This window comes from Danio aesculapii, chromosome 23 (assembly GCF_903798145.1).
Source record: "Danio aesculapii chromosome 23, fDanAes4.1, whole genome shotgun sequence".
NCBI classification, from domain to species: domain Eukaryota; kingdom Metazoa; phylum Chordata; class Actinopteri; order Cypriniformes; family Danionidae; genus Danio; species Danio aesculapii.
Window position 1 is genome coordinate 35,793,616 of NC_079457.1, and position 20,068 is coordinate 35,813,683.

The window sequence follows — 20,068 nt, forward strand, 5'->3', positions numbered from 1 at the left end:
ATTAAGCAAAGTAAAACTCGCGTTACATGTGTTACCCCCAACACTGGTCATGACTGCTCTGAAGGCTTCTTGATGCTGATTTAGTGGCCTGCAATAAGAATTTACCTAAATAAAACCATTATAAGTTTTTATTTTAAACCACTAAATTATTATTTTGTAAATAATAATAATAATAAAAATGATGCCCTTACATTAATACTTTTTTTACAATTTTATAAAATCATCATCAACTATATTTAAAATTATTAAATATTATGTTCAGACAGATTGTGACTACCAAATAGTAATAATAAATATTGCTAAAGATAAAATAAAGTTTCACAGAAAATAATATTGAAACCAAATAATTTGTAATAACCATACTTAAGTATTTTTAATACAAATTAATATATCATTGTACTATTATAATAGTTGTATTACCATCACTTCACAATGGTAATCATTTATTACTCTCTATACAGTGAAGACAGAAATCAGAGGGGAAATGAGATCAGGAGGTTTTTCGACAAAAATCACATGGCTGTAAATAAACTACAACTTTGATCAATTTAACCAATTCATAAAGTGTTATAATAATTAAATGTAACTAACGGAGCAGATTTTACTACCTTAAACTGTGTGTTTGACGAGTCCTGACCAGCTTCAGTTTCATTCTCTGCATTGGGAATAGCCACCTGGAAATAAAGACGAGGCACACGTGACACTATGCATACAAACACCGCCATCTTGTGGTCACTACTGAAATATTTACAAAACAAAAAAGTCCTCTCCCTGTTAAAGGGACAGGTTAACCAAAAAGGCACATGTTGTAAGCAGTGTTGGGGGTAATGCATACATAATGATATTACTTTTCTAAGTAACGAATAAATTAACATTACTTTTTTCTTTTTTTTTAGTAATAATCCATGAGTTACTTTTTTGAAAATGTAATGAGAGTTACTTTTTAGTTTAATCAATAGATTTTAATAAACAAATTGCTGAATTAACATTAGTCATAATGAATTAACAAAAGTAGTCTTAATAAATCATGCAGTCAATGAGAGTATGTGTTCGTTATTTTGAACGCATCGAAGTAAAAAGGGGATTATAGTCTCAATGGACAGGGATTTTATTTTAATACAAAAGTAGCAAACACATTGGTTTAAACTTTGAATATTCTATATATACGGCATTTAAAGCTCTGTAAAGTTCTCAGATAACATTATAATAAAATATTATTTTTTGATGTGTTTTTTTAAAGGTAAATGAAGGTTATACAGTATGTTGTTAGTCGAACTCCTCTTTCAGAACTTTTCTTTCTTTCTTTTTTTATTAGAGATCAAGCCTTAGCCAGGTATTAAAAAGTAACATAAAAGTAACTCAAAAGTAATATAATGTAATACTTACCATAAAAAGTAACTAAGTAATGCAACTAGTTACTTTTTTGGGGGGGGTAACTCAGTATTGTATGGCATTACTTTCAAAAGTAACTTACCCTAACACTGGTTGTGACTTTTTCTTCAGTAGAAATTGTTGCAAATAATGTCTTGCCAGACTAATTGCTTCCTATAAAGACCTCAACGTATCGCCTGAAGCCTCAGGTATTAATTTAAGAGCCAAAAATTCATGTACACACAAAAAAAAAAAGAAAAAAAAAATGCATTTTGACTTGCATTAAGAATCAAAGGAAAAAAAAATTCAAAAGCTAAAACAGTTTCAGCTAAAATAGTCTTTAAAGGTCCTGTGAGGTGCTTTAAAATGTGCACTTTAATGTATTACAACCGAAATATGAAGAGAGGGTGGGACAAAGTAGCTCCTCCCCTTAAAAAACTGCCAATAGCATGCCGTTTTTCCTTACAGCTCTGCCAGTGAGAGTTGTTGAGATTAAGTGCATCAAATGAAAAGCGTCTTGAAGGGGACGGGGCATGTCAGATACTATAGAGCATCTGATTGTTCAATGTTTGATGAGAAACTAAAGTATCCGCCTAATTGATCAACGTTCAATCGTTGATCAGTTAGGCGGAAGTGACAAACTGCATGCAAACTGGATGTTTATATTATCTAAATGTGAATTTTGTCACTGTTTTTGAGCATGCTACATTATAGATATCCTTAAATTAACATACAGACACTAACATCTAAAAAAAAATTCATTAACATTTTAATGATGTAAAAGTCACAACATGCTGGATGGCCAGCAGTAAATGAATAGCAAATCTTCATTTTTGGATGAACTCCCATTGAACATCTGGATGAAGCATATTTGTGCTTAAGAGTGTTTTTTGCTCACACTTCCAGTCCTGTGATTACAAGACTGTCCCATCAAGGACAAAATGACAAAAGCAAATACTTTCAAATAACAAAAAAATAATAAAGTGAGGAATGTCTTGAACGTGTGTGATGTGTTGTCCTCACCTTGAGCTGCAGGTCTGCACCGACCACCCTCTGCTCCAGGTCCTCCACCCACTGGAGAACACTGATGTCCAGCTGCAGCACCCGCTCCTGCTCCTGCCACTCCTGCTTACTCACCTCCTGCAGGGCATCCCCGTCCTCCACCTTCATCTGGAAGATCGGATCTGAAAAAAAACAAAACCAACTCCTCAAGACCGAAGTCTCACTAGGTGTGTGCGTGATATTCTTCTATACATGTTAAAACTACTTTTTCATTTTCATTTTAAATACACAACCAAAACATTACACCGTAATGATATACACATATTACAACGAGCCATGGTTGACCCAAGCTCTTGTCGTCGTCTTGATGAACAGATTATTGATATTTTTTGTGCTCATCTGGTTTGGGTTTGTTACTAAGGGTGCTTCCACATTTGTTTCGAATGCCTGGTTTGAGGCAGAGTTTGAATGTAGGCATGAGCTCTTATATAGACTTCCTTCCACTAAGTGGTACAGTATGGTACGGGTCACCTTTATCAGGCTCGTGTCTCCACTGCCAAAGGGTACCAATAGTACTCATTTAGGTGGGCGTGGTGTACGACTAAGTTTCAGTCTACGTTATATTCGCTTGAAGTTCTCATATCATATGAGAAGCACCTCTTACTAAACAGATGCTTTATACACAAATACTTGTTTATGAATGTTCATTACTAATCTTTCTATGAACAGGATATGATTATAGCTGCAGATCAATGATCTTGTGTGAAATAGCCTACTGTAACATCTGCAATTATATAAAATAAATGAATAAAACATGAACCCATACAGAGCCTCACAGTCTCTAAATTGTTGCCAATTACAAAAAAGGTCCAAAATACACATTTAGGCCTTATTTGCGTTTATAAACTATACTAAACATACAGTCAGCACAAACCTCTGAAGTTTATTCATCATCAGCACGTTAACATCTTTTTAGAAATTAATTCTGTCCTTCCAAGTTCATAATAGTCCAAAAGGCGATGATAATAGTTAAACATGGCAGTTTGTTCATGTTTTAGATTGCTGAAAGAATCATTTGCACCTTTGTTTTTTCGTGCTTCCCTCTCGAGTTTGTTCGTTTCTGAAAGAATCGGGTGTCAGAAGCTCTTCAATAATCACACACGTTAATATCATCAGCTCAAGTTCGTTAATTCAAATATGGACGCGCAAGCAAGCTCACAGGCTCTTTAGAGAAGGTGAAACCACTTTTAGGCAGCCTCACAAACAACAACAACAGGACATGATAGAATCTGCTCTTCTTGGCTGAGTGGCTGTTCATCAAGACGACATGGTTTGTTTGAGCTCAGGTCGACCATGACTCGTTATTTCAGTGTAATGTCTCGGCTGTGTATTTAAAAATGGCGCTTTCTTTGTTTTCATTATGCAGGCTTGTGCATGCGCTAGTGGCATTTCTCTGTACAACCAATAGTGTTCAGTTGCGCGTCTAGTTTCACCTTTTGGTACCCTTTTGTTGTGGAAAGGTCAGGTCAGGCTTAAATTATAGAATCAATCTGATGACATTCTAAAGATTCGTAAGGATTTTTGATTTTGTAAAGTTAGTGATGTTCCATAATCTCAACTCACAAACAGCGAGCACATTATAGCAGACAATTAATCCTGTACATCTGACTCCGACTCACCGGTCACAGAGCGTGTGCAGACCTCAGCCAGATACTCCATGTGTTTACTGAGGTGTTTGTGGAGCATCTTCTCTCGAATGCCCCGTGGGTGAAGAGCACTCAGAATGGCCGTCAGCTCCTCCGGCTCTCTGATCCACCACCAGCCCTTCACCATCTCTGCAGCACACAAACACATTCACAGCTTTACAATGCAATCCAACACACCATTTCTAGGTGCATTTTTTTTTTTCATTTCTGTGCTTTTGTAGCATCAACATAGTATCATTTTTCTGCAACTTCTACATTCCTAGGTTTTAGTAATGTTTCAGAGTTTAAAGATCTTATATTTGAACAGTTAAGAGGAGCTTTTTCTTATGAACTTTAGTAATAAAGGCAGAATAGTGGAGAAACATCACTTTAACAATTTGAATGATAATGCACATCACACTGGCTGCGCCTAATAAAGAAGTATTATTTTATTACTTATTTTTTAAAAGATTGAGCAGCTAATATTCTAAAATATACATAAAAAATTAGCTGGAGTCTTTTTATTGGTATACATTTATATTTTTAATGCGTCTTATGAATTCTTATGAATTAGAATTGCTGTTTTACTTCTATAGTTTTATAATAAAAAAACCAATCTAAATACTATAAATTTCCATTACATGACTCAAGTTCACATTTTCCTTTGTTTAATATTAGTTACATTTTTATTTCAGATTTGGTTTTATTCTATTAAGTTATTTTCTTTTTTTTGTATTTGTAGGAACTTTAGTGCTTCAAATTAAAAGGACAGTTCACCCAAAAATTATTATTCTGTCATCATTTATTTACCCTCCAAACCAGTTTGGGTTTCCAATTTTTTTTGTTGAACACAAAAGAAGATGCTAGTTAGTTACCAAGAATGAGTGTAATGTTTATTATTATTGCTTAAAGCGTAAATGTTTTAAATAGTTTTAGTTATAATTAAATCTGCAAGCGGTGATGAAAGGGCATCATGCCATCTTGTGGCCCAAGAAAGAGTCAACAGAGGGCAAATATGGTAAAAAATAAAATGCTCAATATCAGCAGAGAAAAAAAATCTCAAAAAGGCTTATATAATCTAAAATTTTACGCCAATAAATTTTTTGTAGGTACTGGTTATACCAATGGTCTACCGAACTCCATGCCTATACATAATAACCATTTCAATGCGGTCATTGGCCCGTGAACATTTCCTGCTTGCTATCAAACTATTTCACTGTGACAGGAGGCAATTCAATCATAACTTCAAGTTAAAACAGCCATCATAACCTTATTCATCGATATGTGGCTCTTTCTGAATTCTCGGAAGTTAAAGAAATAAAAAATGTAAAACAGGAAATATGAGACCATTATTTGTTTACATTCCTCAAAATGGTCTATAATATTTCACAATGTTTTATTGACATTTTGAAGATAGCAAGACATTTGTGACCCTGCACCACAAAACCTCAATCTCATGTTGTACGGGTATATTTTGGCTAGTGCTGGATAAATTTGAAAAAAATATTTTGGACGTGCTTAATTTAACATGCATCCAAAATTAAAGTTTGTTTTGATACAATATACAATGTGTGTACCATGTGTATTAATATATGCATAATAACGAATACATGCATGCATATATTTGAGAAAATGTTTCTTTATATTTAGATCTAAAATATGTATATGATACAAATATGTAACAAATTTGTTTTTTATATTGTTGTTTTAATGCATGTGTGTATACAGTACACTTATACAGTATATGCATCACACACACACACCATGTCAAAAACTATTATTTCAGATGCAATTCATCTTTGTCCAGCACTGTTTAGCAGTTGATTTTTTATGCCAAATGTCATTAAATTATTAAGTAACGATTATATTCCATCATGAAGTTTTGTAAATTTACTACAGAAAATATATCAACTCAAATTTATGATTAGCTATACGCGCGACTAAAAAAATTAAAACACTTTAAAAGTGTTTTTTTTTTTTCAGAATATAGATTTTTTTCAAACCCTCAGATACCATACAGGCCTCAATAAAGCAAGATGCTCGGGACAGTAGACAGGATTGTTACTGGCCTTTTTTTGCCTGCGACTATTTGTCAATTGGATGTAAATACAGTCGAGAAACAGAATCGAGAAACAGTTTGAGTTTTTAAGCCTTTAAATGCTACCTCCTCTGTGATGTCGTAAACACCATATTGCTCTTCGGTTCCTCTTATCTGATTGGATGTTGTGAGCACAGTTTTCCATCAGTTTCCAGGAAAATCAGACAAGTCGGAAGCCTTGTTCGTTGGAACAAGCAATTATCGAAATCAAAACCTCGAAGCTTATCATAAAAGCCAATTAACTTTTTAGCTAATAACGTTTTTTTTTTGATAGGGCCAGTGAAAACTTTTAAAAATTGTTCCAACCCAACACCCAGACGGTCTATAAAAAGTTCAACAAAGACTGTTTTTTCTGAGGTTTGTACCTCTATGATGACACAATTTATTGAATCCATTTTATCTTTCTGCAATGTAGCTTGGTACAGTAATCTGAGTTTGTTAAATAAGAACCGGTTGAGTAGCCTTGTGAAGATGTCAGTCAAGATCATCGGTTTTTACCAAACTGGTCCAATGGTAATTTACCATAATTGTATTTAAAAAAAGAGCTCAGGTTATCTTATGCACGCCGGATAACCCATTGTACTCTGTTTTTCAGCCGCTGCCATCAGGACAAATAGAATTCAAAATTCTTTTATGATGGTGGCCATTTGGTCATTAAATGAGTCCAGCAGGGAGGGAGATGCATCTAAAAATCATGTATTGTATGTTGTGTAGTAATATTTTGGTAAAGTGTACATGGAACTTCGCCTGTCTTATAGCACCTTGCTGCAATTTCAGTTTCCCTAAACGGGATAATAAAGTTGAGTCTAAAACACTAGTATCTCCAAATATTGTCCTATTATAACGAACTATACATCAATGGGAAGCTAAATTATTCAGCTTTCAGATGACGTATAGATGTCCATTTATTAAAATTGACACTTGACATCACACATTTTGCCACACTTCATTCCAAAGCCCAAAGCCTTCATCAGAAGTACATTTTGCAGAAATACACTTCACACAAAGAACAGAAATAAAAACTAAGTACGCAGGACCACCAGAAACCTATTCATCCATACTGCCCAATCCACATCGCTTACCTAACGGAATAGGCCGGACCACCAGTTGAGTGAAGTACTTGAGCTGGACCTCCTGGAAGAGCTTGGAGGGAGGTCTGCCACGCCGCTTTGCCGTGCCGGTTCGAGAGTGCACTCGGGACGGCCCGCTGCCTCTCCTGCGCCGTCTGCCACGAGGAGCCGGAGCAGAGCTCGGAACGGGAACAGAAACAGGAAGTGGAAATGTAGGAGGAAGTGCTTCCATTTTAACCTGAGGACAAGAGAAAAGAAAATCAATCAGTAGGATGAAGTTTGAGCATTTATATTTATTTATTTATATATATTTATATATATTTATACATATTTATATATATTTATATATATATATATTTATATATTATATATATATATATATATATATATATATATATATATATATATATATATATATATATATATAAAAACTATGACATTATTATTAATAAATGTCAAACCTCTTGTTTCAGAGGCTGTGCTGGATCTGCAGACAGGTCACCATTGACGGGTGCTGGAGCACTGTCAGCGGGTGCAGGTGTGTTTTCACATGGCTGAGAGAGGGACGTTTCATCACACGGCTCTTTAGGCAACAGATTGAACCACTGGCCTCGTTTCTCGGCCTGCTCCCGCATGCTGTCCTCTGGCTGGCTGTTATCTTCCCCCTGACCGGCTCCAGAGGCTACAATTGGTGCGCTAGCGTCAGCCGCTGCATCCTGCGGTTGCTCCACGGAGGCCTGGAGAGCAGGTAGAGTGTGATCCTGCACTGGAGAACTCAGGCCTGAATCTTCACCTGCCGATCTGCTGCTGCGTCGGCGCCGGCGGTTCTTGGCGGTTCGCAGATGAAGCTCCACCTCCGGTTTGATCTTCCGCGGACGCCCCCGTCCTCTGGGGGTGCTCATCAGAGACGCTTCGCCAGGAAGAGCATCCAGATCTGTGAGGGAAAGCTGAGACCCTCGAGGAGAAGACGATGTGCAGAAGCCAGGAGACAGTGGAGGTTCTGCTTTAACCTCTGCTTTTGCCGGAGTTATGACCTTCACGTAAGTCACAGGTTCATCACTGACTGTCACTTCACCTGACGCTGAACACACAAGTAATTAATATATTAAGTTAGGATTAAGTTAATATCCAATACCTTTTATTTTACTATAAAAGTGTATATTTTATAACAGTCTTTCACACAGAACCATGATTTAAATGTATAGTTCACCCCAAAATGAAAATGCTGTCATCATTTACACACCCGTTATTTGTTGCAAACCTTTGTGGATTACTTTCCTCTTTTAAACACAAAATAAGTTTAAAAAAACTGAAAACCTAAACATAAACTACCAAAGTATTTGTGTTTCCTAGTAAATGGTGAGTACATTATCATTTTTGTGTGAACTATCCCTGTAAAGCAGGCCTACAACTTCATGCATTAGGTTAAATTAGGCTTTCTGGTCTCTATGGTCAGTCCATTACTTCCTTGAGGCGAACAGATAATAAAGGAACGGAAGCGAACCTGTGATGTCAGAGTCAGACATAATATCCCAAGTTGGAGGTGCCCTTAGTCTAAAAGCTATAGTAAAACATGCACTTTTCTTCAAAATGGTTACATTAATCATATTTGTTATATATTTTTTTTATTAAAATTGAAATCAATTTACAAAATAATGTACACAAAAAGAAGGCAAAGAACCACCTGATGTTAAGTGAAGGTTTTACTTATTTCTGTGATATTTGCTAAGGTTTGGACAAGTTTAAACTAGTAATGCTCTTGGCAGGAAAATATTAGACAGAATGTTCATCAGTTAAGACACATTAGATCTCCCTGCTTTCAGTCAGTCACAGACGGACAAAAAACATAGAGCGAGACCCTGCGAAACAGATTGTAAGCGCTTGTAAATGACACAGGCATATCTATTAGCTCATAGTAAAGTGTATTAACGACCCCTTGTACAGATTTGTGATTTTCTTTAGCATATTCTGCAAGTCAGTGTCATGATTGCACAAATGAAACCTTCAGCACATTTACCTCAATCTGCAACCAAAACTGACTGAAACTACCTGTGCTTTAAACATTTTTTTGCTTTGTTAAAAAAAAACATCTAAGTGTTATTTTATAAGTGTGTTTGATTTCATAGAAAATTGTCATGAATGAATTATCCTTTTAATAACTACGACTAAAATTAAACTCTATACAATAAAGTGCAGTAAATGTATCCTACTTCTACAGAGTTAAGAGTTTGAAACAGTTAATCTGCAAATTTGCAAAAAACATTTTGCCATTTCTGCTGAGAATTTTGTAAAAAAAAAAAAAAAAATCTGCAGATTTATGTGGAATAATTTTAGGAGTATCGTAACTAAAAACTTAATACATGAAATATAAAAGAATACCTTTTAAACTTTTACTTAACGTTTACAGTGCAAATCCAATTAGATCCACTTGTTTAATAAACAAAGCAAGTCTCTTATATAATAGATCTTCTAAAAGACAGAGAATATTACTTTACAAACTGTATTGTAAATAAATCATATGAATATTTTAATATTAGTCAATAATATTACTGAAGTTCATTTAAAAACTGAAATATAGATTTACACATTAAATAAACAGACTCAATGGTAATGGGCAATGACGGGCAAAAAATCTGCAGATTTCTGCGCACAGATTCCGTGTGGGCCTAGTTATGAGTGTGAAAACCTTTTGATCTACAGGCCAAATACATTTTATGAATAAAAAATGTTAACGTTACTACCACTAACATGTTACTTTTTAAAAATGATCAACATTATGGCATTTTGACAAATCACAAATTTCATCAAACTGTGAAGGTCTACTTGCGAAAGCAGCAAATAAATTTGCATTTATTTATTATTAGTTGTTACTCTTGTATTTTAAATGAAACGTGATCATAAATAGTCACGGTCACATCCATAATGCTTATTTGACCCCCATTTTTAAATGTACAATATTTGTGGATTGATTCTGACTTGATTCTAATAATAAAAAAAAAAACTATTTTACTGATGACACCGAAGCACACTACAACATTAGGTGTAGACACTGCTAAAACCACATGAGTGGCAGATATGACAAGACCCATATCTCAAAAAGTGTAAGATACCAGACCAACAGTATGCTGGGAGTTTGCACTCACCCAAGATATCCTCTGCTCCCTCCACAAGGATACAACCCATATATGGGAGCAGGAGGTACCTGCGGCGGTACCGGTCCTGTCCGAGAGAAACCGCTCGCATAGAATGAGATGACTGCTGCAGCTTCTTGCGGAAAAACACCTGACGCTGAGAGATGAAGAAAACAGTTACTCTAAACCATAAACAGCAGCACACATGTATGTACATGATATGGAATTAGGAAAACTAATTTCTTGTATGGATTTACAGGCTAATTATTATTATTTTTTTTTTTACATTAAACATTTGTATAAAATATAAAAGATCTAATAGTGAAACAGCAGCTTTAGAGTAGAGACTATTGTAAATATCCATTTTAAATGAGCCTTTTCATAGTAACAAAGAGTTATAAAAGAGTTATAAAACTGGTGTAATCTTACCTTGGTCAGTTTATCAATCTGGCGCTCCAGCTCAGCAACACTGCAGGTATTAGGACTCTCAATCTGTCAGGAAAAATTTTTTGTCATAAACAGTGACCAGCATAAACCTGTACACACCCTTAGATAATAGTAAATGATTATTTTTTCAGAGAATATGGGCAATATACTATGCTGCATATTTACCCAAAGTTTTCAGTAAACTAATTAGGTTCATAAGTTAGCTAGGCAAGTCAATTGACAACAGTAGTTGCTTCTGTGTCCAAACAGGGGGCAAATAATATTGAACTTAGCTGTTTTAAATAAGAAAATCAATTCTAGCCAAACTAATAGAAATAAGACACTCATCAATGTGAAAATCAATTTAAAAGCTGTCAGGATATAAATATTTATAATGGGAGCTCAATATATGCAAATCAATTGTAGCCCCTGACTTTTGTATACATTTTATACTATTACTATACTTTTTTTTTCATACTGTTACACCATACTATCATATAGTGCTGGTCAACATTCTGGCAAACACACAATTTTGTAATTTTTTAAAATATTTTAATTGTAATATTTAAATGAAATGTCATAACTATAACCTTCCAAACCCCCTACAGTTGACGAAACCCTCAGTTAAAGCATGTCATCAGCTCAAATCAAGAGCATGATTGAAATCACAGCTTGAGCTTGAAGTGGCTCATTGTTGATGCTCCATTCACAGGTTAAAGACTCTTTCAGTCGACTCCTCCAGGAGTCCTCTACCGCTGAATTGGCCATTAAACGATTTTGAAAGCAACTCTGATCTAGAGGATGTCGATGTTTTCCAGAAGAGATCCAGCACTCACTTGTGAAATGTGTAGTAGATGGCTCTTTTTTCTTGCATGATTTTAGGAGTAGCTGCTGTCAGAACACCATTTTTTTATATAACAAATAAATTTAGCTAAACAGCTAAGATGTAAGCAGCTTGTAATTTTACTTGTATCTCACAAAATAAGATGATTCTGATCCATAATTCGATAATTCACATACAAATCTAAATTCACTCAATTTACTTAATCTTAAATGCCTCCAAGTTTGAATTAATTTGTTTATGAACACACAATAATTTTGAATGTTGGAAACCAGTAGCCACTGACATTTGAAGCAGTCAAAAAGTGCCAGTTTCCACTGTTCTTTAAAATATCCTTTTTTTGTGTTAAACAGAAGTAGGTCTGGGCAATTTCTTGAATAACAAAATAATAAACAATAAAAAATTAGCAAACATAAATAAGCAAAGCTTTTCTTGTCATGCACATCTTTTCAGGGAGGCACGATTGTGTGATCAGCAGTTAATTTCCTCTGTAAGCCAGAGGGCGCTCTTGCTCAAAACTCTAAACACCCACGAAGAAGCAACACATGAAATCCCCAGAGCTTCATTATAAACACAAAATTCAACTGTTGTCATTGATTAATTTAATAATAAATAAATGTCATTAATAAATCACACGACTACTGTATTTTTGCATTTAATGATGAATACACAAGGGTTGATGAAGCAGTCACCAATATTAATCAACAAATTTCATCACCTGACAATCCATCGAAGCACACACCCTTGCGCTTTCATCATTAAAGTGACAGAACTAACAACTATCCATTTAACATGCAGTATTTACTACACATTCGCATAGTTCATAGAGAAGCCACGCAAAACAGCTGTCATTATCATGGAACGATAATCTTGATGTCATTAGCAACCACTTCAATCTATTTTAAACAATTTTGTGTAGCTTATCAGCGAACTACATCTCTGCGTAGTAAATGCTGCTCTACCTGAAAGCACATGCTGGAGGTTGAGCAGAACCGGCTTTACAGACAAAATGCGCATGAAAATAACTTTTGATTAACCGCCCAACGTCTCTATAAACAAAGAGACTCAAATAGGTATGAAATGTAAGTAAATGAGGACAGAAGTTTCAGAAGTTTACCAACTTCAGTCTGGTTTGGGACGTAGATGTTCAGTACCTCAGTGTGTTTGGGCTCCTCTTTGGCCTTGCGTCGGCTCCCTCTCTCCAGCACACAGCTCTCCTCTATACTCTCCTCCTCTGCTACTCCAACGCGAGCACTGCGCCGACGCTCCTCAAAGACTAACTCCTCCTCAGGACGACCAGTCTTACGCACCAGCGCAGCCTTCAGTCTGATCACACACATACATGCATCAACTACAAATAATATTTAGCTATGGCTAGGTCTGTTTTGATATCTATTTTTTGTTGTACAATAAATTGCACCAAACTATATTCCGATATATGATACAAGTCATTTTAAGGCCATTTTATGCCACTCATTATATAATGCCAGAATGAAAATATACTGTGTTTAGCACACCCCTCACAAATCTCTTTTAAATTCACATTTTTATTAGGAAGCTATGCAATATTATATTTGTGCATATACATTAGATTAGTCAGTACTGAAGCCAAATCTGGAGCTTATCTAACAAAACTTACAATAACGGTCCAAAAACTGGTACACCCACATTTATATGTTGTAGAAAAATATTCAATATAAATTTAAAAAAGGAAAATAAAAGCAGCAAAAAAAAAAGAAGAAAAATGTAGTTTTTTTTTTTTGCAATATTTTGCTTGAATTTAATTGTATTATCTTTCCATTTCTAAATATGTTTAGTGACTAAAATATTATTTTAATAAACAAATCTGTTTAATGAATCTGTTTTGTTTAAATGCACCAAAATACATTGATTCACTGAGAACTGGATACAAATATTCATTTTCAAAATGGGGTGAGCTCAATTATGCTGAGCACTGTATGCATCTTAATCAGTCTTGATACTGAAATTTGGATATAGGGAGATACTGAACTACAAGACCAGGGAGTGCCCAAACTTGGTCCTGGAGGGTCGGTGTCCTGCAAAGTTTAGTTCCAACCCCAATCAGACCCACCCGGGCAAGCTAATCAAGCTCTTACTATAGGCTTTCTAGAAACATCTGTGCAGATGTGTTGAGGCAAGTTAGAGCTAAAATCTACAGGACCTCAAGGACTGAGTTGGGAAACAATGTATACTAATTAACTGGAAATTGTTATACTCTATATCTTAAAATAATAAAATATCTAACTTATTTCCAAATGGAGAAAAATTCCTTCTCAGTCTCCGGTGATCAACAAAATCTTTGAGAAAAATTTCAGGTTCTTTTCTGGTGTATCTAACTTCACCTTTTTAGTTGCATGTTTTTGTTTTTTCTTCCTGTCTAGTATTTAAGTTTGTTTTTTCATTATAGAATTTTTTTTATTTTTTGCAATTTGTGTGCTTTACAAAAAAATAAAGCTATCTGTATCTAAGAAAATGTATTTAAAAAATAAATAAACAACTAAGAAAAGAAAAAAACAAAAATTCCAGTGTGCAGCTAGCAAATGTTACTTTTTTAAACAGTAAACGCAAAAATAAACCATTAAAGTACAGTGAGCTTGGTGTGAAAACATTACATTTTAAGATAGCTCGAGACACATTTCCCTCAAGCATTTCATATTAAGTTGAAATAGGTTTCATACTCTCACCAGAATTCACAAAAATGCTTTCACAGCAACAGCATGACCCATTTTTCAAAAATGAAAAACTTGGTCCACATCAATAGCGGGATCTTACTTGCGTAATTTGCCTTCTATAATCCACTTGTTTTTTCTGTAGGTGGCCATGTTCTCTAGAGTGTTATCAATCTCCCTGTAGAAACACAACGGTTGGGAAATGAAAATGCTGTTTAAACGGTTCTGATAACGATGCTAATGTGACTGTAATTTGAGCTGACCTGGTGACGATGTTGCTGGCGTTGAGCTCCTCCACCACGAAGGCTAGGATGGAGGCTTTGACGTCTGGTTTGAGGGTCTGGAAGCTCTTTGTACGGAGGCTGTTACAGACTTCCATCTCAAAACCATGGGCTTCCAGAAAGACCCGCAGCACCTCAGACACTGTGCTGTGATTCAGCTCCAGATCCACCAGCTTCTCTCCTAGGATCTTCACAGACTGACACACAAACCAGACCTTCAATCACTGACCAATCAAATGCCTTATGTTTAAGACAAACCTACAAACATAGTTGAGCTTTAGATAGATAGATAGATAGATAGATAGATAGATAGATAGATAGATAGATAGATAGATAGATAGATAGATAGATAGATAGATAGATAGATAGATAGATAGATAGATAGATAGATAGATAGATAGATAGATATGTTGATGCTTGAGTTTTTTCAGCAATTTTTGTCTTAAAAGCCAATCTACATTACAAGATCTGCATTAAGGATGATTTATACTTCTGCATCAAGCGCACGCATATGATCCGGCACAGCCTTCACGTGGTTCTTGCTTCTAAATGAGCAAGTTTTAGCTACTTGTAGTGTTCAGAAAAACAAAACACCCGCAAAGAAACTCGACACAGAGGAAAATAAAAACCTACTGCCAGCTAGCGTTTCAGAAGTGTTATTGCAGGGCAACACAAACAGCATGTAGAAGTATAAATGCACGACTACACACAAGGCAGGCACCGTGTGTCACGCTGATCACTTGATAGAGAAGTATAAACCAGCCTTTAAGAGTCAATTCACAAGCATTTAACCCTTTCATTTAATTGAGAAACCACATATAGAAATACTCTTTTCTCTCTCTCAATAAATAAATAAATAAAAACAGTTCCCCTCCTTACTCTAGCACTTAATTCTAAGAGGACTAATAGTTCCTTTGTATAAATAGAACTTTCGGTGTGTATTTTATATGATGATGAAATTTTTACATTTGTTAAATATAATACACACAAGAAGTGCTATTTATTATATCTTTATCTGTGTTTAACAAAAGAAAAAGAAAACTAAAACCCGGATTAAAACAAGTAAGGGAAGTACAGTTAAAGTCAGAATTATCAGCCACCCTTTGAATTTTTTTTCCTTTTTAAATACTTTCTAAATGATGTTTAACGGAGCAAGAAAATGTTCACGTCTGATAATGTTTTCTTCCGGAGAAAGTCTTATTTTTTTTATTTTGGCTAGAATAAAAACTGTTTTTAATTTTTAAAAACCATTTTAAAGGTCAAAATTATTAGCCCCTTTAAGCTATACATTTTTCGACTGTCTACAGAACAAACCATCATTATACGATATCTTGCCTAATTACCCTAACTTGCCTAGTTAACCTAGTTAAGCCTTTAAAATCTCACTTTAAGCTGTATAGAAGTGTCTTGAAAACTATCTAGTCAAATATTATTTACTGTCATCATGGCAAAGATCAAATAAATCAGTTATTAGAAATGAGTTATTAAAACTATTATGTTTAGAAATGTGTTGAAAAAATCTTCTCTCCGTTAAACAGAAATTGGGGAAAAAAATAAACAGGGGGGCTAATAATTCTGACTTCAACTGTAAATAGTAAATGCATTTTCATTTTTGGGTAACTGCCCCTTTAATTCTCACTTTAAGTGTACATTTAAAACCGTCCATTTCTTGCAACAATTTGAGCGCTGTTGAGCAGGTTCTTAAACTGAAATGACTATGATTGGCCATGAAGGTCATCGGTTCACCATTGTTTACTTTGTGTAAACACAGATTTATGGACACTGAAGCGTTGCAAAGTTAACGTCGATCAGCTGGTTTGTCTATGAGCTGACATGCAAGCCATCTCCTGATGAATCGATGAAAAAGGTACCAGTGTCCCTGTATCTGTGGTTACACCCAGTAAACAGCAGTAAATTCATTGAACTGATGACCTTCACGGCCAATCACAGTCATTTCTGTTGAGCATGTGAACACAATGGCAAATCAGCCCTGTTTAAGAACACGCTCAAATGTTTGTGGGAAATGGACGTTTTTAAAATTTCAGTATTGATTTGTATTAAATTCCATCCAGTATTGTAACCCTAGGTGGAGGTAGATTTTGGTACCCCGAATATAAAAAGCGCCGGGACATCGGAATAGCGATTTTGCGTGCCCTGCAATACAAATGTTGCTTTACACTTTTACATCAATTAAAAAACATTTTTTCAATTTTCCAATTTATAAAACTCAATTAGTTTAAATCTAAGGTGTAAACACTTTTAATTACCCTAAATGTTACATACAAGTATATTATTTATCACACAAAGCCTGACAAACCTGATAATATGAGGGCAGTCCAGGATCATGCAGACCAGACTCTACCAGTTTGATGAGCAGATCCAGCAGTTCACCCTGGCTCTTCTCCATGCCCAGCAGCCCCTCCTGCAGGGTGCTAAGACTGGGTATGTCCTTGGGTACCTGCAGCCCCAGAATCTTGCCATAGCCATGAAGGAACTCAACCACCCGTAAACAATTGGAGAAAGCCAAACCTGAGAGCTTCAGCCCCGGTACCCGTGTCAGTGGAGGCAGAGGCTACAGAGAGAGACCACAAACACATTGAGTGACAGAATAACACAGGGACAAACTTCATATTCACTAATGAAAATGATCTATCATTATATTAATAGTAAAAGTGTCATAACGATTTTTTTTGGCGCATTGTTTACAATTTGTTTAAACACTTTTACAACTAAAAATCATGGTTACACTATGGCTAGTGTAGAAAAATCATTGTTGATTTGTAATACCATAGTTTAATTACAATAACCATTAATCATTTTTTTCATCTGTCATAAAACTGTAGTTTACTTTCATAAGGGAGAAAGCCAACAACCTCTGATGAAGCTTTGTATGTTTTAAAATTACAGCTAGTATGTTTTTAACAGCACAAACACCCTTTGTAGCACATGGCCAACAGGAATTAACATGAAGTTAGTTTATATTGAACAGTTAACAGGAATTTAACATCCTGATCATCAATTAGTATGCTTCTAACATGCTTTAATAGCATAGCTAATATGATTTCAAATGTTGATGACATTAATTTTTGTTGCTAAAATGTTTTAAACTGTTTTAACCATGTGCCAACATGAATTAAGATGTTGCTGACATTTAAGAGTCTTTTTAAAATGCTCAGAGCAAAAATGCAACATTAACGGATCCATTTTTGACGGAATCAAATGATTCCATAATCCAGATCTGAAATGTTAAACCTGGCTAGTACATACAGCCTATAACTATATAATAGGTGAAAAACAGTTATGACAAAGTAATTAAGTCTACATTTGAAAAGTACAAAAAATTTTTGAAACACACCAGGATGGCAAAAACACACCCGGATGGCAAATACATTCTAAACATACAAATGTACAGGGTTCAACGCTAAGGATTTTTTCAACTGGCCCAATCAGGCCAGTGGTTCAGATATTTTTACTTACCCTGCCAAATTTTCACTGCCCCCAGCAAAAAAAAGTTAATAGCTATTTCTTATATTTTAAATGATGTGTCAAAAGCCAATATTTATACACACATGCAGTTGAAGTCAGAATTATTAGCCCCCCTGTTTATTTTTTCCCCAATTTCTGTTTAACGGAGAGAGATTTCTTCAACACATTTCTAAACATAATAGTTTTAATAACTCATTTCTAATAACTGATTTATTTTCTCTTTGCCATGATGACAGTAAATAATATTTTCAATTCAATTCAATTCACCTTTATTTGTATAGCGCTTATACAATGTAGATTGTGTCAAAGCAGCTTCACATAAAAGGTTTGACTATTTGACTAGATATTTTTCAAGACAGCTTAAAGTGAGATTTAAAGGCTTAACTAGGTTAATTAGATTAACTAGGCAGATTAGGGTAATGAGGCAAGTTATTGTATAATGATGGTTTGTTTTGTAGACTGTCGAAAAAAATATATAGCTTAAAATATATAGCTAATAATTTTGACCTTTAAAAAGGTTTTTAAAAAAATGAAAAACTGCTTTTATTCTAGCCAAAACAAAACAAATAAGACTTTCTCCAGAAGAAAAAAATATTATCAGACACACTGTGAAAATGTTCTTGCTCTGTTAAACTTCAACTTCAGACTTCAACTGTGTGTGTGTCTATCTATATATAATCTATATCTATCTATCTATCTATCTATCTATCTATCTATCTATCTATCTATCTATCTATCTATCTATCTATCTATCTATATATAGGGAAAATGTGTAATTTAACCCACACCCACAAACATGGCAAGAGGCAAGACTTTGATACATAACCTCATTTCAGTTGTCAAGTTTTGTAAAAAAAAAAAAAAAAAAAAAAAAGCTATTGAAATAATCTATTAAAAAACCGTTGGCAGGAATTATGCATTATAAGCTTTAATTATTGAGAGAAGTAACAGATGAACCGGTGTGGTGTCAAGAAACGCACCCCTGCGGTAAAATGCACCCCCCTCTGAAACGTGCATATATTAACTTAAACTGTTTAAAATAATATCAATAGTTATGACAACTAAAGACAGTGACTGAGGGGAATTCCATGGAACCCTAACCTTACAGAAGATAAACATTTAAGTAAATAAATAGATTTAATTTAAATACAATACTAATTAGAATAAAGTTAAATGTGTGGTTTAGTTGAAAACTACAACAATTTTATATTTTTTGTTTGTTAAAACCCACCGAATTTTGGAAACAGGCTCATTACATCAGTCTAGACTAGTCAGTATTTGTATTTTTAATTTATTTGTAAACCTAGTTTTAAAATGCATTTCACTTCTTGTTTTTGCTTAATCCAACAAAATAATAAACATATGAGCCTACATTTTAATCAGTTATGGCCTTTGATTTTTTTTTTAATAAGGGGTGCATTTCTTAGCACAACGGGACTGCAGTCAGATCATGAAGCAGATCAATGTTGATCTTTCTTTGAAGTATCAGTGCAGAAATGAACAAAACATAGGCCTAATACAACATATTATAACATTATAATATGGAAAAATGATCAGAAAGTAATTTCTGTTAACTTCCCTAACGGATAAACAGTAGTCGTTAATTTTTCAGCATGCGTTCAATTTCGTATTCGATATGAAACGCACACTTTCATCCGGTAGGAATGACATCCTGCCCCACACATATTTCTCTCTTCATATAGATGTATATATATGAAGAGAGCATCCATAATACATGGTGATATAGCCTGGTTCGTTCGTTCATCGGATCGTTTTGTTTTCTCACTACAATCGATCCACTTCAGAGTTTGTCTTAATCGAGCAGAGACCACCTCATTGAGGCAGTCTCGGACCGATTGATTTGGCACGGAACTGAGTGTGATTGCGGGATTCACATATGCCTAACCTCATTAACTGGGCAACTGAGGCAGGTCCCAAAACAAATGTCTAGGTGTGAAAGCACCCTAAGACTGTATTTGCGCACAAT

The 20,068-nt window shown here is 34.8% G+C and overlaps 1 protein-coding gene across 1 annotated transcript in view; it reads right to left on the reverse strand.

The window, feature by feature from the left end:
- baz2a (bromodomain adjacent to zinc finger domain, 2A) overlaps positions 1 to 20,068 on the reverse strand; it is a 59,009-nt gene that overhangs the window by 16,359 nt on the left and 22,582 nt on the right. The window contains 11 exon segments of the mRNA XM_056449806.1: positions 609 to 674; positions 2,395 to 2,555; positions 4,053 to 4,208; positions 7,239 to 7,464; positions 7,688 to 8,307; positions 10,370 to 10,514; positions 10,787 to 10,849; positions 12,779 to 12,950; positions 14,418 to 14,492; positions 14,578 to 14,792; positions 16,913 to 17,167. Of these exon segments, the coding sequence (XP_056305781.1) occupies positions 609 to 674; positions 2,395 to 2,555; positions 4,053 to 4,208; positions 7,239 to 7,464; positions 7,688 to 8,307; positions 10,370 to 10,514; positions 10,787 to 10,849; positions 12,779 to 12,950; positions 14,418 to 14,492; positions 14,578 to 14,792; positions 16,913 to 17,167 (2,154 nt within the window).